Source organism: Sinohyriopsis cumingii, chromosome 3 (genome assembly GCF_028554795.1).
Source record: "Sinohyriopsis cumingii isolate HCF-2022 chromosome 3, ASM2855479v2, whole genome shotgun sequence".
Lineage (NCBI taxonomy): Eukaryota > Metazoa > Mollusca > Bivalvia > Unionida > Unionidae > Sinohyriopsis > Sinohyriopsis cumingii.
Genome location: NC_142963.1, coordinates 7,698,900 through 7,726,894, shown reverse-complemented (window position 1 = coordinate 7,726,894; position 27,995 = coordinate 7,698,900). Strand labels below are relative to the sequence as shown.

Below are 27,995 nucleotides of genomic sequence, written 5' to 3'. Positions count from 1 at the left end.
ATGTGATTTATATGAACATTATTTACCCGGAACTAGACAACCACTGGGTAACGGGCATACTAACATTAGGGGAAGCCACGTTTCAGCCAGTGGACAGAGTTACAGGTATCTTAATTCAATTTATTTTGGTGTGACGATTAATCGGAAAAATAGAAGATTGGTTGGAAGCCAAGTAAGTAGTCAAATGTGATTTTGTATATTGATTATAATTTAAAAAATTAAAACTTTTAAAATCAATTTATACATTTTTAAAAAATTATATTTTAAAAAAAAAAATAGACAGGAAATGTTTTTTTAAATATTTTTTATATGAGAACATTATCATCCACTTAATGTAATAGTCTTCCATTATTTACGTGCGGACTTAATGTAAATAAACCAACAATAATTCAAAATTAAGAACCCTTGTAAAATTGTAGCAAGGTATATTGTAAGTATTTCTTAAAGCTAGCTTGTCAAGTGACAGGGGTCAAACGAGGTCAGTGTTTATCTAAAGACACCAGAAACGGGGAAAATGATCTGATAAGAAAATAATCTGACAGGGGGATTTTCATAAGGGAATGGACTTTTGGGGGGCTTAAGTACCTTGCTTGATTGGTTTTTACGGGTTTTTCTGTATATAATGGACTGTACATGGCGGACAGTATATTTGGTGAGGGAGAGCCTTTGGAAACCCAAGGGAAGAACCACCAATCGATAGGCCGAGACTCAGACACATGCAAGGCTCCTTATGCTGCTTCAGATATATCAGTAATCACCTTTGTCATCATGACTTGGAGTGTGTGTCAGGGAAATATACACGTGGGGATAAAGAAATTGATTGTAAATTTAGAAGCATTTGTTTCTGCATTAGGGAGTCTGTGATAAGATCTAAGGCATTCCTGGCTTCCATCACAATCCAGCCAACTGAAATGTAGGCAAAAACACTTGAAGACAGGTCCATTTCTTTTGCAAGAATTTGAATTTGTTAGAAAAAAAATAAAGTAAAGCCTGACTAAAACATTGACTTTCATTTGTAGAAAAGCATAATTATTGGTTGCCAGTTGTGTGAGATATTCCTGAAAATTTTACTTTTGTTACGATGTTAGTCAACATCAAAACATGCTGCACAGTGCCGTTACTTAAGCAGTAAGACCTAGATGCCGAAAACAAATATCATTGTAGGACTAAAACCATACTATGCTGATAGACATCAGATAAGACCCAAATTGCTGACACTCAAAATACAGTAGGGGGACAACCAGTGAAAAGGCAATATTCCAACTTTCTGCTGTGGATATATTGTTCAATCAATATATTTCATAAGCATAATAGTCTGTAGGGTATAAACAATGACTTATGCATAATAAATACATAAGTAGTGAAAACAGTCTACAAAAATGAGTTGTAGTGAATAAAATAGAATCCTCTAAACACAATTCCAATTCTATAAATATATATACATGTTACGATGTATATACATATATATATAAGCTTTACCTCACAAAAGTGGTCGGCCTGGTGTCAGGATAATGTGACTGTGTGGGACTTCATGCTACATGACTGTGGCATGATGCCCCTGTGCTAGACATCACTATAAACTGCCACACTGCACACATCGTAGCGATATGACTGAAAAATTGTTAAAGCTACATTTAAAATCCAAATCACACACACACTCTGTATCTGTGCTATGTGATCCTTGTCCAGCTCTAGATTGTTGACCTTTCAGCCTTCAATTATCTGATGTATACCCTTACAATTGATCACTTATCCTGACTTCTGATTACCTACAGTCCCCATCTTTGATTTGGAATTCTGAGAAATAGTCTCTGGTACATTGGGTTTAGAGAACTTGTTCCTATTGGGTCACAAACACACCTACTTTTGACCTCCCTTGAGTGTTTGCTTACAAATCTGCCTTTTCATCCATAGACTTAGGATCCATAAATTTATTTCCACTCAAGTCTTGGTTCATTTCTTTAGTGCAATTAATCAAGTAACTGACTTCATATCAAGAAGTCTATAAGTGATTCATAGGTCTTTGCTACTTTACTAAACCTAAACATACCATCTAAGTATCCTACCAAAGAACATCACAAATATTTCATTGTCATTAGGTCTTTCGGTCCTAAACTTTTTCTTATACCCTTCCTCTGTCAATTCAGATTTCTCAATGCATTTTTCAACTTGACATACGCCATTCTATCCTCTAATGGTAATCCATCCCAGTTGATTTATATACTGTCCACTAGTAGGGGACATAACAGGCAGATAAAACCAGACGTTGTTCTCAGAGCAAAACAACTTTTATTATGTCATCATGTACATACTACAAATTCCATCATAGGCTAGTAACAGACATCATCCATGTGACTACACTGAGAAACTGAATGAATCTACTATACTCTGTTTCAAATTATGATACATTAATTTTATTCAACAATCCCTCTAACACCTCACACGCCGTTTCCTTAAGTAAGGATGCCAAATTTAAAGTCCACATGTCTTTTTCCATTTTTGCGCTGTGGCATATGTGTCATAATTATTTAAGTAAGTGTCCGTTTACTCTATCTTTTTGTCAAAAGGTGACATCGTAACCTTAACATTTTTCTATTTTTTAAACCTCATCCCACAGTAACTTAAGCGTATGCTCAATTGAAAACATTTCAACCAAAAGACTTTTTGACAATCAGGTCAACCCAACTGAAAGACAGCACTTTACTGCATAGGAATTCAGGTGAAAGAAAGCGTAAATAACCAAACAGTTGTGCAACAGATGCCAACATACATCATACAAGATACAACTGACAAAAGATCAATGGAAAAGCCTAATCCTGCCCTTACTCCTTCCCTCTACCTTAACCCCTCAACAGGCCACTTCTACTACTCTGTATGACTTCAAACAATGAACCAAGAACCAGTAGTAGAAACAGCATCAAGGTTTTTATTTTTTTTATTTTTTTCTTCATTTGGATGACTTAAACTTATCTGGACCAACAGGCACAACATGGGCTACTTATACCAACTGCCCACAATTACTTTTCAGGCACAACATGGGCTACCTATTCCAACTGCCCACAATGACTTTTCAGGCACAACATGGACTACCTATACCAACTGCCCACAATGACTTTTCAGGCACAACATGGGCTACCTATACCAACTGCCCACAATGACTTTTCAGGCACAACATGGGCTACCTATACCAACTGCCCACAATGACTTTTCAGGCACAGCATGGACCACCTATACTAATTGCCCACAATGACTTTTCAGGCACAGCATGGGCTACCTATACCGATTGCCCACAGTGACTTCAAGCACAACATGGGCTACCTATTCCAACTGCCCACAATGACTTTTCAGGCACAACATGGGCTACCTATACCAACTGCCCACAATGACTTTTCAGGCACAACATGGGCTACATATTCCAACTGCCCACAATGACTTTTCAGGCACAGCATGGGCTACATATTCCAACTGCCCACAATGACTTTTCAGGCACAGCATGGGCTACCTATACCAACTGCCCACAATGACTTTTCAGGCACAACATGGGCTACCTATACCAACCGCCCACAATGACATTTCAGAAGAGACTATAGATTACTCCAAAAGAGAGGAGCCGGTATAAAGTCCTAGCCCTACCATATAACTAGTCCTACAATGTAAGACATAGCACATGTTTTTGTTTTAGTGCTATGTCTTACAACCCAAATAATGGCCTTGTAGCATGTTCTGATGTCAGTTGACATCGGAATGAGTAGTCAAGCCTTCAGGAATATCTCACGCATTCGGCAGCCTACATTGACACTATTCCACTAATTTATGTGTAATTAATATACTTACTGTGCTGTCTTTATCCTGTCAGAATGAAAATGTGACACTAGCAAATGGGTGTATTTTCATGTTCCGTTGACATACATTTGAATTTGTTGCAATGCGACAGTAGTTGAAGTATGCCGAAGCATGTTTAAGTAGGTTCATGTGGGGGATATGTTTCTTGAATGGAGGAAACATTGCTTACAGTTCCAATAGGTATAATATATTTTTATTCATTTCAGTAAAGAATAATCTTTCAACTTAACCTGATTTGGGCATTCTTGGTTTTCATCGCTTTCCAGCTAACTAAAATGTAGGCCAATGAAACTTGAAAGCAGGTGAGAATTTTGTGAGAATTTGAATTTACTAGAGAAAAGACATCAGAGTAAGTAAAGTCTGACAAAAATATTATAACTCTACTTTGTAGAAAAGGGTCGTTATTGGTTGCTAGTTCTGTGTGATATTTTTGAAAATTTGACTTTCGTTACACTGTTAGTCAACATCAAAACACACTACACAGTGCTGTTAGTTAGACAGTAAGACCCATCACCCCCAGAACAAGAATATCGGGTGATTTATCTTATGTTGCAGGACTACCATATAACCAGCTAGCAACCCACAAAGGTCAGTAGGTTAAGGGTCTGAAAAATCTACATCTGCTGTTCAGGAAGAAACATTTAGCTCCACCTATGAATGAAACCTTGACCTTATCAGAAAAGCACTATGACTACTCTCCTAGCTGATGAGACACCAAGATGGAACAACAAGAATAGATCTAAGTTAGCAACAGTGCTTCCAGAATGAAACCAGGTTGAGGCATCTGTTTTAAGCTAAACCTATAGATTATATCCCTTGATTATATGCCTTGAGAATATCCCTTGAGAATAAGACTTGATTATATGTCTTAATTATATCCCATAAGAATATGTCGTGATGATATCCATTGTGAATATTCCTTGATTATATCCCCTGCGTCTATACCTTGGTGATATCCCTTGAGAACACGGCTTGATTTATTTCATTTGGAAGTATGCTTTGATAATATCCCTTGATGTCCATTGTTTTATGGCTCTGTGGTCTTAAACTAAATAATAAAAAAATGAGTTTTGTAACATTCAACAAATAATTTATTTCCCATAAATATAAAATGAAAGTTTAAATTGAACTTTAATATCATCATGTTTCTCCAATAAAGTGAACCTCTCAACCCTGAATAATGCAAAAAATTTCTGTCCAAATGTCAGTTTTAGGATTAAAAAAGAAATGAAACAAACTCAGTACAAAATATGTGCTAATGATAAATTCCTGACACATGTCAGGTGCCTGGCTTTGCACTCAGCATTAATAGGTTAGTGTTAGGACTGGTCAGCCTGGTGTCAGGATAATGTGACTTCGACATGATGTCCCAGTGCTAGGCATCACTGTAAACTGCTACACTGGGTTCAAATGACTGTAGAGTATGAATTAAAAATTCTCTAACCTGTAATATATATATATATATATATATATATATATATATATATATATATATATATATATATATATATATATATATATATATATATATATATATATATATGTATGTATGTATATGTATACATGAGTTAGTTTTATTCTGTTTAAATTTAATTAAAGACCTCCAGTCTAGAAGATGACATTTAGTGTGCATCTGTATTCAACAGAGGAGTCTTCAACAACAACAACCAGATTTCCAACAACATGGCAGTTTACAATTTGCTGGTAAACTTTCTGCCTTTATGAGATACAAACAACTTTAACATTTACCATGAATATGACATTGTCCATGAAATATAAACAAAACATCTCTGATTAAAATCGATGGTTGAACAAACCAAATATTAGCCCTCAACAAGCAGACCGATTGTTCACTGTACTTTTCTGGTTTGTAGAACTGTCCATCTAAGTACAAAAATCTGTATGCATCCAATATTTGCAATGTTTTCCGATTTGTAAAAAATATTTCTAAGAAATGAAAAGGAGTAACACTTGTATACATGTGTTCAGAGAGATGTAACTTCAGACTTTATGGAATTATAGAGATTATCAAAGATGGAGACTACATTACATATGTTGCTTGAAAACAAACACCATGTATGTAACAAGATAACCAGGTTGGATTTCAGATTTACAACAGAACACTTTTGGAGGTGATACAAATACAATGTTTAGTAATGAACGACTTGAATGGGCAATTAATTATGATTAATATGTGTATATATGATCAAAATACTGGATCAGTTAACATAAAACGCATGAACTTAATGAAAATACAAATAATTGATCTTACACAGTACAAGGACAAGGGGTGAATGATTCACAGTGATTTCACACTGAAAGATTGATGTATTTTGCTCAAATATTAAAACAAATGTATTTTACTCATATAGTAAAATGTATTCACTTGGATACTGAAATCATGTAAACAAAAGGGACAGATATACAAATTATCTTTACAGTCCCAAAAACACACTGGACTTTCTAAAGCCTATGACTAAAAGATTACATGTATGGAGTTACACACTCTGTCACCAGCACACTTGGCTACCAGTCACACTGGCCAATCAAGCCGTTAGTATTCCAGGTTGGTCAATCAAGCAGTTAGCGCCCACTAATCTCTGTCAGCAACACCCGATCACCTCCTACTCAATTAGCAACACTGTTTATTCAGCTCTACGGCTGCTATGGTTCAGCTTCACAGCTGCTATGGTTGACTTCTATGGTTAGCTCTACAGCTGGTACCACATTGACTCCTATCAGCTGAAAATAAATCTAACACCATGTACTATGCATGACATGGGCAATAATTACAGAACAATGCACAAGTTCAGAAGTGAACCTAACCGTGCTCGACAAGAATCCTATGGAACTAACTTAAACACAAGAAATTAATAATTCACATACCTCTACAGATGAAGATGTGCAAGTCCTTAAAGTAGGCCACTCACTGACAAGACATTCCGTAATGTAAAGATTTTGTCTTACTATGAGGCTCTTATAACAGGCGATGCTGCAATGCATGTCTGTTCACTGGAAGAATTCGGTTCTTCCCATCGAAAACACTTTGCATGTGCAGCATAGGATGAACCAAACTTACTATTTCTAAATCTGTACAATATACATAAATCACCCACAGGTGTCATTGTACACAAAAACGAAACCCAAGTACATGTATTTAATAAATAAAAGGATTCATACAATTTTGTGATAATGTAAATATTGTTATACCTAACTCAACATGCTTTGTACTATTCCTATGTCTGACCTAACTCAACAAACCATAAAAATAAAAAATAAAAAATCATTTAAGTCCTGAACTCTGCTCTTTTCGATATAACACACGGGATGTTACAATATGGTGAACATGTTGTTAAAGAAACTCCCATTTGATTCGAAACGCCAACAGCTTGACAGTGTTTGAGACCCCCTGGCAACAGTCAGGTTAGAAATCATAAATTGATGAATGAAATGGCTCAGTTTTGTTTACGTTTTATATTGTGGATTCTCTTTGCCTTTAAAATCAGTTGATGAGTAAAAACAAATAGGATGGTATGTCAACACTATAGTGATTGGTAATTTGTGTCATTTGAATGGCATAATTCTACTGAAAGAATTACTGCCAAAGTGATCGTTACTTTATATAATTTGCATGGCAATAGTGCATCACTCTGGTGATAAAATTACAGCCAGAATGATTGTAATTTGTGTAATTTGCATGGCAATGGCATCACTCTGGTGACAGAATGAATTACAACCAGAGTGATTGTTGAATTGTGTAATTGAAAGGCAATGGCACTTAATGGCATCACTCTAGTGACAGAATCAATTACAACCAGAGTGATTGTTGATTTGTGTAATTGAATGGCAGTGGCACTTAATGACATCACCCTAGTGACAGAACTACAGCCACAGTGATAGTTTGTATAATTTGAATGGCAATGGCACTTAATATAATCACTCTGGTGACAGAATGAATTACAATCAGTGAGTGTTAATTTGTGTAATTGAATGGCAATAGCACTTAATGGCATCACTCTAGTGACAGAATTACAGCAAGAGTGATTGTTAATTTGTATAATTTGATTGCAATGGCACTTAATGACATCACTCTAGTGACATAATTACTGCCATAATGATTTTTAATTTGTGTAATTTGAATGGCAGTGGCACTTTATTGCATGACTCTGGTGACATAATTATAGCAAGAGTGATTGTTAATTTGTATAATTTGAATGGCAATGGCACTTGATGGCATTACTCCTGTGACAACTAGTGACATTTATTTTTAATGTGTAATTTGAATGACAGTGGCACTTAATGGCATCACTAGTGATAGAACTAGTGCCAGAGTGATTGTTAATTTGTGTAACTTGAATGGCAATGGCACTTCTAATAGCATCACTCTAGCAATATTGTCAGCTGTATCATGATGCACAGTAAACTAAAATTAAGAAAAATTGCTGTGAACCAAAATCTTGAGTTTGAGATTTCAACTGTTTTTACTTTTTTAAGGTCACAGAATGTTGTACATTAGGACTGTGAGACATTGCAAAGTATTGAAATAATGTTTGACTTGTCTAAGTTTTACTCTGTTATTCAACTGATAGTGTATAAGTAATCAGTATTCAAAATTACTTTTAGAAGTGGCCAGTTTTTGGGCCACAAACTAATGAAACAAAATAGTACATTTCTTTGAGAACTTAATGGTCTGTCCTGAAAGTTGCCATCTTCAAACTGCCAGACCAGCATCATTTTGGAATACTGTAAGAATTGTAATAATTAGAAATTCATTCATATATTTTGTTGTCATGGATTTCCATACATCATTACTCTTATTTCTTACCTACTCCATTATAGTTACAATATCATAACTTTGAGATCCCTGATTGTTTTTCAACACATCACTACGGGCCTTGTTAATTGGTGTCTCAAACCTGCCACATTCCCAGATAGTGCAGGGGTTTTGGACACTCAGACAGTGTGTGTTTTGAGATTCTAAAATGGGCGGGTGGAGGTGAGTGTCAGCAGGTGGAGGTGAGTGTTAGTCTGCATAAGAATATGAGACATTGTGCAGTAGAGAATAAGCTATCTTTTCAAACAAGCCAATAGAAAATGATTGGAGATCCAGATCTAAGTATAACACCTAACTTTGTTTGATTTCTTCAAAGCTTTAATACATTTTTAAAGAAAATAATATTTGGAATCATCAGATATCATCAACAAACACATAGACATATGTGTCAATACTTGCATAATCACATCCACTCTGACATTAAATAAAAATATGCACCAAGTTTTCATCTTGAAAATCCAGTGGATGGCAAAGTATAGGCTTGATGCAGTCTTTGCTGCTCTCAATAGTTCTTTAGGGGCTTTGAAGATAATGCAGGTGCCCTTAGTGTTCATCTTTGCACTCTTTAGAGATTGGATGGTGCTGTTGTTCTATTTTCCTTGTCGGATTCTCTTAGTCAGTCCTGGTCAGAACTGTATCTGATAAAATTTGACTGAGATATGCTTGTCTCCAACAGCTGGGACTGACCAATTTATTGGGGGAAATGGGAGAGGGGACATAATATTTACAAGTTTAATGGGGGGCTTTACGTGTAATACAGCAGTAATAAACACCTCTGCCCAGTATGTGTGTTCATGCTTTATCAACACAAGTCAACTGTGCAAACATAAGTGTGTGCTTATTATTGTCTTTCAGTCAATCTGTTTCATGGCAAAACCATCCTGAAAGCATGGGTCATTTAGTAAGTTTATGAATATTATGAAACATGAATAATAATAAGAGAGAATGTGTTACCGATGGTTCTACTATTTCTACAGATGCTGTACACTACTTGTATTGATGTTGTTAGCAGTATGTGTTTATTGCTTCCTGGAGCAGTTTTAAAAATATGAATCACTTGAAAAACACTATTTTGACAACTGAAATAATCATGCCTTGCATTTTAAATATGGAGTAAAATCTGACTTCAAAGAAACATTGCCACTGTTCATAAACCTGCCAGTTATCTTTAATACGGGTAAACATTCTAATTCAAGGCAATTATTGTAATAGCTTTTGTTCTCTAACATGCATTTAGGATATCTTTGTTTTACCTATAAAGTAAAATGAATTGGGTTGTTCCACTCTGTGAACTTTACCTATGCAAATCAGCACTATGACTTCCCCCACAGCAGTCTTCAAAGGACATGACACATCAAATTAGTTGTTGTCAGTCAGTTAAGTAATATGTGAAAAATGGTGGTTGTTTATAGCTGACTTCATTGCCTTTGAATTGCCTCTTTGACAATTTGCCCCAAGGATAGTTTTATATGAGCTCTAAGCAGGAATGTTTGTAGTTTACATGTGCTACATTTTATGGGCATATCCTGAAGTGGTGGTTTTCTTTTTTTCTTCAAAGATTACTGTTTTTCAAAACATAACTGTCTGGGTTTTGGAATAAAGATAGTGCATTTAGCTTGACATGTGTTTTGGTAGGTATGATGTGGGTTATTTTGCCTTGCATACTTAGTTATAAATCAAGTCCAACTGCAGATATCCCCATATCTGCAATAGCATGATGCACTGGCAAAGAAGGGTCTGTGTTGATTGTTCTATTGATTACTCCTGAGAAGCTGCATAGACTTGAATCTCCAGTGTATTATGTGATGGCAGATCTGGGTCTGTGCAGTTTGCAGTTGGACTTGACTTATAGGCAGCTATATATGGTATAGGAATGTCGAGGAATTCAGTTTATAGTTCTGCTCGTTCAGTAGTTGTGCCTTGTCACCTGCTTATATAAGGGATCATAAGATATGGCTTTTAAAAATGATATCACTTTTAGACATTAACACAATGATTGCAAGACAAATAATTTCTAATTTTCTTTACAGATTAGACATGGGATACATTTACAACTGATGCAGACATTACACTCTTTGTATTGAAAATGATGTGATTCAATTGCAACCAATCCGATTCTAGCAACAAAATTTCTGCACACAGCAACAAAAGGATGAAATATAGAATTATTTCTGTGTCAGATGATGATGCAGAAGAGACTGAGAGAAAAAATCCAAAAGTCAGGTTCAACATTGAGGACCTCAGTTCCAAAGTTAAGGGAACCGGAGCTGCAATCCTGTATGGAACATGCTCTGTTTCCATGGCATTCATCAACAAGATCTTGATGACATCACTTGGATTTGATTTTCCTGTTCTAATCATGGTCTTCCAGATGCTTTTCACAATTTCAGCACTTGAGATTCTGTGTTACTTTAGTGTCATTGATATGCCTAGATATACACTGTCACGTGGTCTATCCTTTGCTATGCCGTCAGTGTTGTATGCCACAAATTCAGTTCTGGCCCTCAGTGCATTGAGCCATATGAATGTTGCAGTGTATGGAGTACTAAAACGATGTGTTCCCTTTGTTACTTTGATACTTTCCATTCTAATTTTGAAGAAGGACTACCCTAGTCGGATGACTGTTCTGTCAGTTTGTATGCTGACCATAGGATGTGTGCTAACAGGTATGTTATATTTTGATCGGTCTGGTATCAAAATCATATATTTGATAAATAATCTGAGTGCAACCTTTCAGGGACCAAAATATTTGCCTGGTTGGCAGATGATGTCTGGTTACAGAGTAGTCAGTATGGGGAAGTTTCACTGTATTCATACAACTTTACCATATTTTCCCATGTAAAAGGTACAAAACTGCAATAGCACAGAGTTAGTATGGGGAAGTTTCACTGTATATATACAACTTTACCATATTTACCCATATAAAAGGCACACAACTGCAGTAGCATAGAGTCATATCCTTTGTTGCATAATATGCTGACAGGTAATGGTCTATTGCATTTGCATGAAATCATAATTAGAATAAAAACAGCATAGGCATTGTGACTAATCAGCTGTTTACATTTGGGGTCTTGCAATAAAATTACAAAAGTCAGTAATTGTATTTTATCCAAAGTACATGATCATGAAAATCCCTCATTCACACCTGTGTTACACATTTAGAATAACAGTTTAGGTATAGAAAATGTATGTTTTCCAGCTTTTTAACATGAATGAGTAGACTGGTTCCTTTTCTGTATACAAGACAGACATTGACATAACTTTAAATCAGGGTACCAGACTGTCATGACTGTGTAGCAGATAATTGGTCATAAGTAACCATGATGAGAAGTCAAAATGCAGAGCGTGCAGAAATAACGTTTCATTTGTCTGATCCTGCAAGTGATGGCAAGATGTCAGTTTTTGAAAATAAAATACAAATCTTTGACACAAACATAACTAAACTGGTGTGTTGCACAAAAGTTAAAGTGAGAAAACCCCACATCTTTTAGATGAGTACTTTTTTTGTCATTTTGAATTTGAAACAAAAAGTCAAATGTATGGCACTGAAAATGAATTTGATAAGCCCAGCATTGTCTTTTGTATTCAGCATATTGATAACACAAATTTAATGGTGGCAGAGGGATCAATGAAGACAAAGAAATGTTTAATCAAAAGAATAATTATTTGGCATCCTATGTTGTTTTCCCTACAAATAAATCAATGTCAACTAAAATTGAAAGATCTGTACCTGATGATAACAAAAGGGCAAAATGAGGTAGCATTTTCAGCTTAATGTACATTCTACTGAAAATAGCTAGTACCATTTTTGTACACCTATGTTTACTTTCATTTTTATACTCATTGATCATACAATTTAAAATTCATTTGTCAACATTTTTAAAATTCTAGATGAAATACTGAAGTAAAAAATCTAAGTCATCAATTTATATAATTTTACAAGCTTTTCTTTCAGTTGAAAATAAATGTTTTAACTAGAAGTTTTTAACTAGAAGGCAGCATTGAACCCATTCATTTCTTATTTATTCCATATCATGTATATGTTGAATAAATACTGCGTTGCGCTAAAGCTATTTGTATTGAAGTGAAGTTGAGGTCCATATACATTTTTGGCATTGTATGACCGGTCCATAAACTGGCCTTAAGCACCATGCGGTATTTATTTTGTATACCAAATGAGTATCAATCATTTTGTGTGGGGGAAAATGTTTAGTTGTGTACAACTCCCCTCATGCAACAGGGAGTTGTGTACAGAAATTGTCTGGATGATTCTTATTACATTTTATGGACTTGATTTAGAAAGGATAAAAAAGAATACTTATATACAAAGACCAATATATATATATATATATATATATATATATATACATTTACAAACAACATTAAATCATATGCCAAAGTTCTGAGTGATTTGAAGAAATTGTACAACAATACTAATACACATTTTGTCAATTTGGGCAGGCTTTTTTTTCATCAAAGAAATGTGCACATAATTACTATACCTGATCTGGTGCAAATTTGAAAGAAATACTATTAAATGTGTATAATTTTCTCCGTACAATGGTCCCCTGATAAAACAATCCTTGCTGAGATGAAGATGAACAGAATCTCACATTTTTAGACATGTGTTAGCTCCAACACCCAGGATTCCTTCAAATTGTAATTGAGATTTGAAAGATGGCTTTAAGTTAATCTATGTTCACTTTGAACTACAGATCTCAGGAAGCGATTTGCTTGGTCCATTATTGAAATCCTACTGTGTTTATGTGTCCTGTTTAGAACACACACACACACACACCATGTAAAGACATAGACCTTTTTATGATAATGGACACTTTGATATTAGGAGTAGTTTTGATGCACTTTGTGTTATGTATATATAATCCATATTATTTGTTCACTTTCTTTAATGATTGTATATTATGTTATAATTATCAGTATTTTGTACTTGACCTTGTCCAAAATCAACTTCATATTGTACTTAACCAATAACATTTATTTTGTAAACAACATAATACATAGCTAAATATTTCTCTATGATTTTGGATTAAATATTCATTTCATCATTTATGGTAAACATGTTTATAGTCTTGATTCTGGCCATAAAAACTGCTAGAATGGAAAATTCCATTAAGTTGACAGAGTATTTCCAGAAAATGGTAATTGTGACCTAGGTCAAATTGAGGGGTAAATGATCTTATTTACTTGAAAAATTACTCATTCTTGCCATAACATCTGAAGCAGAGTCATTCTTATTATTATATTCAGTTTTTGATGTGGATGGATTTATTTATTCAAACTAATATCCACTGTAATTACTAAGTGCTCAATAATATTCTTTGACAGAAACATTAATTTGGAATTATAGTGAGTTCAAAAAATGACATTTTGGATTATATTATTGTGATACATCAAAATACTGTTAGCACATTATCACAATCCAGGCCACTAACACTTTGGATATTCAAGACTACAGGCACATCAACACATTCACTGTCCGAATTTATTTGGAATACCATTAGAATTCAGTTAGAACTTAATACATTTGGACTTGTGTTAGAACTTCTGGGACTATTTGGGATTTAATTCACAATAATGTAATCTTTTTAAATTTTAACTTTTTATTCTTGGGAAATAAACTATTTATTGAGTTTTACAAACTTGTTGGTTTTCACACTTTTCTCTGACAAAGTTTAGACCATAGAGTTGTAACACTTGATTTGTTTGTCATAGAAAAGTACTTGTTAACAATTGATTTTTTTGTGCCTATAATAATACTAATGACATTATAATATTGTACCTAATTTCAGGCCTGGGGGACCTCGAGTTCAATGCAAAGGCATATATATTTGGCAGTTTGAGCAATATCACCCACTCCTTATACCTGCTTCTTGTTCAGCGAGCCACACATGGGAAGATGAGCACGATCGAGACACTTCAGCTCAATAGCATTAATACACTTCCCTTTCTTACTGTTGCCATGATCTGCATGGGGGAGGTACAAAAAGCCATGAGTTATGATAGATTTAATGAAATGTCATTCATTGTTGCATTCCTTGCTACAATCTCACTTGGCTGTCTTTTGAATTATTCTTTATTTTTATGTACCAGTCTAACATCAGCCCTAACAACTAGTGTAGTTGGAGGACTGAAAGCATTGGCACAGACATTCTTTGGACTTTTCACTTTTGGTGGGATCAGTCACAATATGTCTACTTACTTTGGAATAAGTATGAACACGTTTGGTGGACTCTTTTATATTTTTGTAAAGTATAAAGAAAGTTTTGACAAAAAGTCAACAGATTTTAAAAAGATAATGAGCTTTTCTACTGCGGAAGATTTTAAATCTTTTACTAAAGAAGAAGAGGAGGAGGAGGAGGATGAAGAAGAAGAGGAACACATGGAAAATGGATTTGTGGTAGTGACAGAAAGTAACAAGGAAGAATCTTGACCAAAAAAAGATTCCTAGTGAACAATATTGTTTGTATCATTAGAATTAGGTTCTGAAATGACATTCATTTTAAATTAAAATCCTATTTTTATTGGTAAGTAACTACATGAATTCTTAAGATGTATAGTTTCAACATTCCTTTTTTAAAGCTTTACCATTGACTAAGACGTTAATCACATTGTGCATTAAAAGAATTCTTTCTATGTAAAAAGTTTGGTATGAATGTTATTGATTGGATTTTGCTTTGTGTCTGTAAACATTGGTCAAGAGCAAGAATATTGTAGCACCTTTCCTGTAGTCCATCCATATAACTGTCAGTCCATCCATATCACTGTCAGTCCATCCATAACACTGTCAGTCCATCCATAACATTGTCAGTCCATCCATAACACTGTCAGTCCATCCATATCACTGTCAGTCCATCCATATCACTGTCAGTCCATCCATATCATTGTCAGTCCATCCATATCACTGTCAGTCCATCCATATCATTGTCAGTCCATCCATATCACTGTCAGTCCATCCATATCATTGTCAGTCCATACCATTGTTAGTCCATCCATATCACTGTCAGTCCATCCATATCATAGTTCATCCATACCATTGTTAGTCCATCCATATCACTGTCAGTCCATCCATATCATAGTTCATCCATACCATTGTTAGTCCATCCATATTATTATCAGTCCATCCAGTTTTAATTAAAATGAATGCATTTGCTTTTTCTTCTACATTCTAGCTTACACATACACTGTCTTGTGGTTTTGTCTTTTTCTTATTGCTTAATTTGAGTTATTTTTTTAAAATTCTGAATGGGGGCAATATTACTGGTAGACATATTTGGGGAGAAACGTGAAGCCATTTCTATTAAATAAGGTTGGTACATAACTTTGAAAACTAATTTAATGGTTTATGAAGAAGTCAGTTAAGGTTTTGATCTGTTTTAGTACATTATTTGAAACACAAGGTCAAAAATGGGGTCATTTTGAGGAATGGAATTGTAAGGAACAAAACTCCTTTTTCTGATTGGCTCCTAGGGGATTTGAATGAAGAGCAGCGAGGTTACTGATTTTTTTCATCAAGTTTTTTGTTCTAAATCAATAAATAGTAATTTTGACAAAGAGAATATCTGAAAATGACAATTACTTTTTCTACATCCCTGGAAGAGTTTTGTTTAAATTTGGCTTCAACCAAGTTTTTGGTGAAGGTATATAGTAGGTTAACTATTTTGGCAAATTAGAATCAGTTCATATGGTGATAGTCTGAGAAATGCAATTAGTAAATTCCCAGGCTCCACCTACCTTTGACCAGCTGTTAGGATTTTAAACAATTTTCAAATTAGATTTTGAGAATTTCACTAAACCTTGTGATTGTATTTTACCAATGAAAGCCCCATGCTTAGGCAAAATTCTTATTTGAGAAAAACATTCCTAATGATGGTCCCATCCCCATTATTTTAGTTATATTTACATAGAAGGCTTCTTGGTTTCCATCCTCATTTCTTTGGATATTTTTACATTGTGGGTTTCTGGTTATATTTACATGGTGGGCTTCTGGTTATATTTTATGGTGGGCATCCTAGGCAGTATACAGCATGGTGGGCATCCTAGGCTATATACTTCATGGTGGGCATCCTAGGCTGTATATTACATGGTGTGGGCATCCTAGGCTGTATATTACATGGTGTGGGCATCCTAGGCTGTATATTACATGGTGGGCATCCTAGGCTGTATATTACATGGTGTGGGCATCCTAGGCTGTATATTACATGGTGGGCATCCTAGGCTATATATTTCATGGTGGGCATCCTAGGTTATATATTTCATGGTGGGCATCCTAGGCTGTATATTTCATGGTGGGCATCCTAGGCTGTATATTTCTTGGTGGGTATCCTAGGCTGTATATTACATGGTGGGCATCCTAGAGTTATCGTGAGAGAATTATGGTTTATAGGCTAGGTCAATTCTAGGCACAGCTGAGCAAAGGGACATTTTTCCTGTGGCTTATTGTATCATACATTTATAAGAGAAAAAATGGTGGTGTTTTGAGAAGTAGAATTGGTATAATGTATATTTGTATTGATTATTGAGAAAACAGTCTGTTGTCATGCAAGAAAAACCATAAAAGGATATTTACCATGTAGAAAGTGAGGAATATCTTGTTCGAACATTCTGTATATGTTTTGTTTCTTTATTCATTGGTCAAATTTTTTCAAGTGAAGTTAAATGCATGCAGTTTCTTAGGTAAAATCCAGACGACTTTTAGACCATTTGAGAAATATTTTTGTGTTCTCTTTTGTAACAAGTTTATCACTTTTTAATTGTAATGATAAAACAAGTGTTTGAAATTTAAAAAGGAATACTTATCCAATTAAAAATTATGAATCAAAGAAAATTCATTCATTCCTGAAACAAACCAGCATTGCAAGTTTCAAGAAGAACTTGATGTTTGGCATTTTGCTTATGCAGTGTGATGGTTTCTTTTCTTTTTGTAAAATGTGAAAAAGTCTGTCTATTAATTTTTAAGACATCTGTAGTAAATACGATTAGTAAATTGAATTCCATAAACGAGTGTTTTCCCTACAGATTAGAGCTTTCCCTATTTATAAGTGTTTTTCTGAAAAAAGTGTTTTTCCTACTAATGAGAGTTTTCCCTACTAATTAGAGCTTTCCCTACTTTAAGTAATTTCCTGAAATAAGCCTTTCCCCTACTAAATATTTTCCCTATTAATTAGTGTTTCCTCTGCTAATTAGTGTTTCCTCTTTTCCATACAAATGAGTGTTTTCCCTACTAATTAGAGCTTTCCCTACTAATTAGTGTTTCCTTACTAATTATAATTTTCCCTACTAATTAGGACTTTCCTCACTGAAAGAATGTACGAATACTTTTCAGTTCATTTCTAACCTTTTGATTAGTTTAACTTGGTGGTGCACAAAATGAGTATTTCCATGTGCCAGAAGTGACCTTGATTAGAGTGAAGTAGGCCATGCTGTGAAAGTTGTGTATCTATAAATACAAATCCATTAAGTGTGTTGGTTGGGCTATATATTGTATACCCTTGGTCTAACCAGTGTAGTTTTGGGAAATTTACAACACTGTTGTAAAAACTTTGAGATAGGTTATATTAGTGTTGCCTTTCAGCCAGATTATGTCAATATACTGACATACTTTATGTATATAACCACTCAGCATGTCACTATGTATATGACCATGTCACTATATATATGGCCCATCACTCAGCAAGTAACTTTTTGTATATGACCACTCAGCATGTCACTGTATGTATATGGCCCATCACTCAGCATGTCACTGTATGTATATGGCCCATCACTCAGCATGTCACTGTATGTATATGGCCCATAACTCAGCAAGTCACTGTATGTATATGGCCCATTATTCAGCATGTCACTGTATGTATATGACCACTCAGCATATCACTGTATGTATATGGCCCATCACTCAGCATGTCACTGTATGTATATGGCCCATCACTCAGCATGTCACTGTATGTATATGGCCTTCTAAGCAACTCATGGTATGTTATGGTCCACTCAGTAACTCACAAACTGAATGTATATATGTCCCACTCAGCAGATTACATCTGCACATCAAAGTATATAGTGTCTAGTAGAAATAACATTTAAAGGAACAATATAGACATTGCCCAGACCTCTTTCATTGCATCTTGTGACAGTACATTTTGGCTTGTGCACTGCAAAGGGTATTATATGTGTTACATGGCATTGTGTATACTTCAGAGGGTTGGGTATGTGTTAGATGGCATGTATGACATACTGTGAATGGTTGTGTATCTGTTACATGGGCACATGGATACTGCAAAGGATGGGGTATGTGTTGGATGGGCATGTGTGTACAACAAAGGGTGGGGTATATGTTAGCCGGGCATGTATGCGCTATGAAGGGTTGGATATATAGGACGTGTGTACTGCAAAATGTTGAGTATGTGTTACATATAATAAGTTTTAAAGTTGTTTGCATGGACACAACTTACCATTCTTGAAATTATTAATATAGACATTGATGTCTGTACAGGGTTAGTGAGAGTTTGTATTCCACCTTTATCTGTATATATTTTAAAGTGATTGATATCATCTATTTATTTTATATCAAATTCAAGAAGTGTGATTTTGTATACATGTACTGTTTTCTTGATGTGTAGTAAATAGCATTCTGTGTGCTAGACATTGTTGATTGCTTTACTTTTTATATTGTTTTGATATGTCTTTGTATATACATTTTATGCAGCTGAATTCTTTAAACAGTTGCCTTATTAAATATGATGCTCTCCAAGAAGATTATACGACATGTATTATTGACGACATTAGTCATGCACTCTTATTTTTGGTATGTGAACTTTAATACTGAGAATGTATACTGTTTGTAAATATTGATGCAAATCAAACAGATTCAGAACAGAACAGTTCCAATGATTGATTAAACAAATGAAACATACAAAACAAAATAGTGGAATTAAAACACACTAAAGATCTTAATTAAGAAGGATTTTATTAATCTTAAAATGTTGTTGACTTTGCTGTTATTGTATACATATATATGCATTAACATTTGCTACAGAAATTCTCATTTTCTATATGTGCTTTTCCATAACTGATTACTGAGAGAGATATATGTATGACTGATTACTGAGAGAGATAGATGTATGACTGATTACTGAGAGAGATATATGTTTGACTGATTACTGAGAGAGATATATGTATGACTGATTACTGAGAGAGATATATGTTTGACTGATTACGGAGAGAGATAGATGTATGACTGATTACTGAGAGAGATATATGTTTGACTGATTACTGAGAGAGATAGATGTATGACTGATTACTGAGAGAGATATATGTTTGACTGATTACTGAGAGAGATATATGTATGACTGATTACTGAGAGAGATAGATGTTTGACTGATTACTGAGAGAGATAGATGTATGACTGATTACTGAAAGAGATAGACATGACTGATTACTGAGAGAGATGTATGACTGATTACTGAGAGAGATATATGTATGACTGATTACTGAGAGAGATAGATGTATGACTGATTACTGAGAGAGATATATGTATGACTGATTACTGAGAGAGATAGATGTATGACTGATTACTGAGAGAGATAGATGTATGACTGATTACTGAGAGAGATATATGTATGACTGATTACTGAGAGATAGATGTATGACTGATTACTGAGAGAGATAGTTGTTTGACTGATTACTGAGAGAGATAGATGTATGACTGATTACTGAGAGATATATGTATGACTGATTACTGAGAGAGATAGATGTATGACTGATTACTGAGAGAGATAGATGTATGACTGAATACTGAGAGAGATAGATGTATGACTGAATACTGAGAGAGATAGATGTATGACTGAATACTGAGAGAGATAGATGTATGACTGAATACTGAGAGAGATAGATGTATGACTGATTACTGAGAGAGATAGATGTATGACTGATTACTGAGAGAGATATATGTTTGACTGATTACTGAGAGAGATATATGTTTGACTGATTACTGAGAGAGATAGATGTATGACTGATTACTGAGAGAGAGATATGTATGACTGATTACTGAGAGAGATAGATGTATGACTGAATACTGAGTTCTTACTCTGTGGGGCAAAGTCACACCAAGTTTTGAATAATTTCACAAACTCACTGTGAGTGTGATATTCCACAGAAAGAAATATTTCATTTCGTAACATTTTACCAAATGATAAGGTCTGATTTACAAGGAGGTTCAGTTCTTGAGCAAATCAAAACAGCTTTTCCTTTTGCAAGTTGCAAACAGCTAGAATAATTGTCATGGTGGTCATATATAGGACAGTAAAACCTTATTTGTGTGACCTATGAATGACCACTTGTCATTTACAACCACATTTGTCATGCATGGATCAATTTTGTTATTTAAAGGCAATGTTGTAAGCAACCACCAGCTGAAGATGACCATTGGTCATGATTTGTAACCATAACAAAAGGGTTTTGACACTGTTATGAATGCATATCAAAAACATACAAATCCCACTTGCCTTTATTTGATTATTGCTGAGTGGAGGCTGCATGCAGATTGTTCAAACTGAGATGCATAAAAAAATGAAGGAAAATTTTTAGTCTGGTTACTGGTTTCATTCAATTTATAAGGTACTATTTTACCAATGACATTAAAACAGACTTATGGCATTGCCACAAACCACCATTATATTATTATAGTCATCAAGGCCCCTGTTATAATAAGATCTGTATTTTTTGGTTGATTTATTGATGTTACTGTTTTTGAAAGCCAGCACTGAAAGTGCCACTGTCAGAGATCTCACCATTTGTTCACCATAGTTTATCTTTTATATCCTTTTGTTTATTGAGCCAATCCATTATATTATGGGTGACTTAAGTTTTGGCTTTTGCCTGTAAATCAATTTACTGAGCAGTTGTTATCATTGGTGACTTTACAATTTACAAACACAATAAGGAGATGTTACATTGTTAACTTTGCAATTCATATCCCATAATGTCAATAGACACACATAAACTTCAATAAAATTGATGTATTTTTAGTGTTATACATTATGTATGCAATATTTTAGCAAGAGCATGGAAAAAACTAAACATGTGCAGAAAGGGGCAGTCCATCTAGTATGTACGCATGGAGGGGGGTAACCCAAATGCATACGTTTGAGTATGGGGGGGGGGGGTCTACCGATAATTTATGTATGCATAGGAAATGGCTGGGGGTGAAACCTCAATAATATTTTGTCTAATATGCAACCTGTTCGACTAGGTTCAGTCAGAATTTGAACATTCTCGTTAGTCGACTATCTGTTTTATTAAACATGTTAATATTAATAATCCTTTATGGTTACTGCATGGATTAAATATATGCATTTTATAGAATTCAGGGCGGGGTGCATCAAGCATATGTACGCAGGTGGAAGGGGGTGTAATAGAGTATGCATGTGTCAGATTTTTGCATACATACTAAATGGATGGCCCCTAATTATGAATACTTTTCTGTCTTGAATTCTACCCATGAAAACTGACATCCACAGAAACCTGTTATGGACAATCACAATCACAAGCGACAAGATTTTGCCAGAAGTTCTGTTCACTCAAGATGAATTTTTCATGCAATAAAACAGACTTCATTTATTTAACAATCAGATTACAAATTAATTACTCTGTTATTTCATTATCAATGTCAATTTTAATTTATAAAGAAACCCCATTTTCATTTGGTAATCTATTTTATGGAGTGTATGTCCATTTATAAATCCTGTCTGTGCCATCTCTTTGTTGGTCTTTTCACATTTCACACCACATAAAGGGAGAAGTAAAAATTGGTTCTAACACGGGGTTGAAGCCCCAAGGTTCAAACCATTCTCACACTCATTTAAAAACCTTGAATCATTTACCAATCCGATGTCGGAATGTTTAATGAAGTCAGATTTGTAGTGTGCAAATGTTTTGTAATCATTGGGCTTTAACATGCCTGATTCATAACCATTGGGCTATAACATGCCTGGTTTGCAATCATTGGAATATAGCATGCCTGGATTGTAATCATTGGAATATAACAATCCTGGATTGTAATCATTGGGCTTTAACATGCCTGATTCACAACCATTGGGCTATAACATGCCTGGATAGTAATCATTGGGTTATAACATGCCTGGATTGTAATCATTGGAATATAACATGCCTAGATTTTAATCATTGGGCTTTAACATGCCTGATTCATAACCATTGGGCTATAACATGCCTGGATTGTAATCATTGGAATATAGCATGCCTGGATTGTAATCACTGAAATATAACATGCCTGGATTGTAATCATTGGAATATAACATGCCTAGATTTTAATCATTGGGCTTTAACATGCCTGATTCATAACCATTGGGCTATAACATGCTTGGATTGTAATCATTGGGTTATAACATGCCTGGACTGTAATCATTGGGCTATAACATGCTTGGATTGTAATCATTGGGCTAGAACATGCCTGGATTGTAATCATTGGGCTATAACTTGCCTGGATTGTAATCATTGGGCTTTAACATGCCTGATTCATAACCATTGGGCTTTAACATGCCTGGATTGTAATCATTGGGTTATAACATGCCTGGATTGTAATCGTTGGGCTATAACATGCCTGGATTGTAATCAATGGGCTAGAACATGCATGGATTGTAATCATTGGGCCATAACATGCCTGGATTGTAATCATTGGGCTATAACATGCCTGGATTGTAATCATTGGGTTATAACATGCCTGGATTGTAATCATTGGAATATAACATGCCTAGATTGTAATCATTGGGCTTTAACATGCCTGATTCATAACCATTGGGCTATAACATGCCTGGATTGTAATCATTGACTTATAACATGCCTGGATTGTAATCATTGGGTTATAACATGCCTGGATTGTAATCATTGGGCTTTAACATGCCTGATTCATAACCATTGGGCTGTAACATGCCTGGATTGTAATCATTGGGTTATAACATGCCTGGACTGTAATCATTGGGCTATAACATGCCTGGATTGTAATCAATGGGCTTTAACATACCTGGATTGTAATCATTGGGCTATAACATGCCTGGATTGTAATCATTGGGTTATAACATGCCTGGATTGTAATCATTGGGCTATAACATGCCTGGATTGTAATTATTGGGTTATAACATGCCTGGATTTTAATCATTGGGCTATAACATGCCTGGATTGTAATCATTGGGTTATAACATGCCTAGTTTATAATCATTGGGTTATAACATACTTGGCTCATAATCATTGGGCTATTACATTCCTGGATTGTAATCAATGCCTGGATTGTAATCAATGAGCTATAACATGCCTGGTTTGTAATCATTGGGCTATAACATGCCTAGATTGTAATCATTGGGCTATAACATGCCTGATTTATAATCATTGGATTATAACATGCCTGGTTTGTAATCATTGGATTATAACATGCCTGATTTGTAATCACTGGGCTATAATGTACTTGGTTCATAATGTTTGGGCTGTAACATGCCTGGTTCATAAGCACTGAGTTATAACAAGCCTGAATCATAACCACTATAACATGCCTGGTTTGTAATCAATGGGCTATAACATGCCTGGATTGTAATCAAGGAGCTATGACATGCCTAGATTGTAATCATTGGGCTATAACATGCTTGGTTCATAATCACTGGGTTATAATATGCCTGGTTCATAATCATTGGGCTGTGACATGCCTGGATTGTAATCATTGGGCTATAACATGCCTAGATTGTAATCATTGGGCTTTAACATGCTTGGTTCATAATCATTGGGTTATAATGTGCCTGGTTCATAATCATTGGGTTATAATATGCCTGGTTCATAATCATTGGGCTATAACATGCCTTGTTTGTAATTATTGGGCTGTAACATGCTTTGTTATAACATGAATTCGGATAAAATATTCAGGTAATGACTGCCAATATTTTTGTATTAGATCTCACATAGTTGGTCATATATATTATGTATCCTAACTGCTATACACACACATATGTGCACACACACACACACATGCATATATATATATATATATATATATATATATATATATTAATTAGCTTTTGACCAAATATTTATGGGTGAATTGTAATTGAAGTGCAATGATGGTAACACTCATGTAATTTGTCCTACTTTTTGGATAAAGGCAATATCTTTTTTCATGTCATGGAATCAATATTTTCCCAGCTATATCACACATCATGCATGATATGTCATTTTTAGATGAAGTATGTGTAAAAAGTTAACTCGGAGAGCATTTTCAGATTGTTAAGATATATTTGCAACATTTTTATTCCAACTTAGCCAACTGTTAGCTTGCAGGAGTCACAACTAGAGTAAAACTTTGTTTCGTAGGTGTTTGTATCTACTAGAAGCAAGTGAGGCATTTTTTTACATGTTCTCTCCAATGTCTACATGTTCAGTAAACTCTGTAATGATTGCTGTATTTGGGTTTTTTATATCTTGTCCAGTCAATAGGTCAACAGGTATTGTGCCATAACACAAAATTGAATTACTACAAATCCCATTTGTGCAAATTTGCAAGAAAGTGTTATTTGCCAAAATAGTTTGTTCAAAAATTAAATATAATTATGGCCTTTGAGTTAAGTACTTAGAGATTAATACATTTGAATAGGGAAATATGAAAAAGTATTTTTTCTATGACATACTACAAGCATTAGATGTGCACTATTGATTATATAAGACAAGTTCATATCATCCCCATTCAGATATAGCAACATCAGTGGTATAAAAGTTTTTGTTATATATATGTGGTATAAAAGTTTTTGTTATATATATGTGGTATAAAAGTTTTTGTTATATATACGTGGTATAAAAGTTTTTGTTATATATACGTGGTATAAAAGTTTTTGTTATATATATGTGGTATAAAAGTTTTTGTTATATATATTTGGTATAAAAGTTTTTGTTATATATATGTGGTATAAAAGTTTTTGTTATATATATGTGGTATAAAAGTTTTTGTTATATATATGTGGTATAAAAGTTTTTGTTATATATATGTGGTATAAAAGTTTTTGTTATATATATTTGGTATAAAAGTTTTTGTTATATATATGTGGTATAAAAGTTTTTGTTATATATATGTGGTATAAAAGTTCTTGTTATATATATTTGGTATAAAAGTTTTTGTTATATATATTTGGTATAAAAGTTTTTGTTATATATATGTGGTATAAAAGTTTTTGTTATATATATGTGGTATAAAAGTTTTTGTTATATATATGTGGTATAAAAGTTTTTGTTATATATATGTGGTATAAAAGTTCTTGTTATATATATGTGGTATAAAAGTTCTTGTTATATATATGTGGTATAAAAGTTTTTGTTATATATATGTGGTATAAAAGTTTTTGTTATATATATATATCTAGATGTGATTTTAAAATGAACCAATTTCATCTTCTTATACAACGGATGGCTAAATGGAAGCATTTATCTTTCACAATAGCTGGCACTTTTTACGTGCATGTGTCACTGATGGTAGTACATGTACTCATGATGATGTAATGTTAGGATGTCATCACAGATGCACTAGGGGATCATTAAAAATTGTAATATTGAAAACAAGTATTTATCAGTTGAATATTGAAAACAAGTATTTATCAATTGTAATATTCAAAACAAATATTTATCAATTGACATACTTCTGGTTAACTAATTATTGATCAAATAATGAAAAGGAAAAGGAAACAACCTACTTTCATATCTTTTAATCCAAGTGAAGCAAACAACAATGTGCAAATAATCATCCAACAGAAATACAGTTTAGTAATCACATGGACATTGTACCGCAAACATGATCATATGTCATAAAGCATGATGCAGTGCATTATGGACAACTACTGCATAGTACCGACAGTGGACAAGAAAGTTAGTATATAATTGTTTTATGACACAGCTCAGTAAAATAATGTATTAAGCAAAACAAAAATACATAATTAATTTTATTACTTTCAAACCATGATCTAAGAATATCACCAAGTGAGCTGAAATCACTGAGAAAACCAATATGCAGTGTTACTATGAAATGTGTCTTACATGTTCAGCTGGTCAGAACTCAGAACAATAAATTCTTGTAGCAGTTAATGACTGGTAATAGATCATCTAGCAATTAGTGGCTCTTGCAAGCTTATGTTTACATCTAATAGATCATCTAGCAATTAGTGGCTCTTGCAAGCTTATGTTTACACTTAATAGATCATCTGCCAATTAGTGGCTCTTGCAAGCTTATGTTTACACCTAATAGATCATCTGCCAATTAGTGGCTCTTGCAAGCTTATGTTTACACTTAATAGATCATCTGGCAATTAGTGGCTCTTGCAAGCTTATGTTTACACTTAATAGATCATCTGGCAATTAGTGGCTCTTGCAAGCTTATGTTTACACCTAATAGATCATCTGGCAATTAGTGGCTCTTGCAAGCTTATGTTTACACTTAATAGATCATTTGGCAATTAGTGGCTCTTGCAAGCTTATGTTTACACTTAATATATCATCTGGCAATTAGTGGCTCTTGCAAGCTTATGTTTATACTTAATAGATCATTTGGCAATTAGTGGCTCTTGCAAGCTTATGTTTACACTTAATAGATCATCTAGCAATTAGTGGCTCTTGCAAGCTTATGTTTACATCTAATAGCTCTTCATTTTATCTGATATTCTTCATCAGAAGTTTTTGCAAATTAAAAATCAATTCTGAAAAGGGTTGTTTTAATTTTGTTATAAATGTATCCATTCCAGAACTTACAATTCATTGAGATTATAATGTTGGGTTTATGTTGTGATGTTGGTTTTATTTTTATTAAAGGTTATTTTTAAACAGAAGAAAAAATGTTTGTGTTGTAACCTTGATATGCCTGAATAACATGAATGGATATATAAACTTGTGAAGTTCTTGTAGCCAGATAGATTGATAAATAGAGGGGGAAGGAAGCAATAGAGTTGATTCATGTGCAAAGAGTTTAATTATAAAAAAATTCTGTTCTAAATATAGAAAATATTTTTACATAAAATTATTTCTTTGTACTATGGCTGTTACTAATCGGTATAACTACTGGGTATTACTACTGGGTGTTACAACTGGGTATTACTACTGGCTGTTACTACAAGGTGTTACTACTGGCTGTTACTACTGGGTATTACTACTGGCTGTTACTACTGAGTAATACGACTGGGTGTTACTACTGGCTGTTACAGCTGGGTATTACTACTGGGTGTTACAACTGGGCATTACTACTGGGTGTTACTACTGGGTATTATTACTGGCTGTT

General features: G+C 34.2%; 1 protein-coding gene across 1 annotated transcript; it reads left to right on the top strand.

The window, feature by feature from the left end:
* Positions 1-65: 65 nt before the first annotated feature.
* On the top strand, positions 66-27,556 carry LOC149802432 (uncharacterized). The gene is made up of 3 exons (XM_089951645.1): positions 66-172; positions 10,708-11,343; positions 14,488-27,556. Exons 2-3 carry the CDS (start codon positions 10,830-10,832, stop codon positions 15,126-15,128), a joined length of 1,155 nt encoding a protein of 384 aa, XP_089807771.1. The 5' UTR covers positions 66-172; positions 10,708-10,829; the 3' UTR covers positions 15,129-27,556.
* The last annotated feature ends 439 nt before the right edge of the window (positions 27,557-27,995 follow it).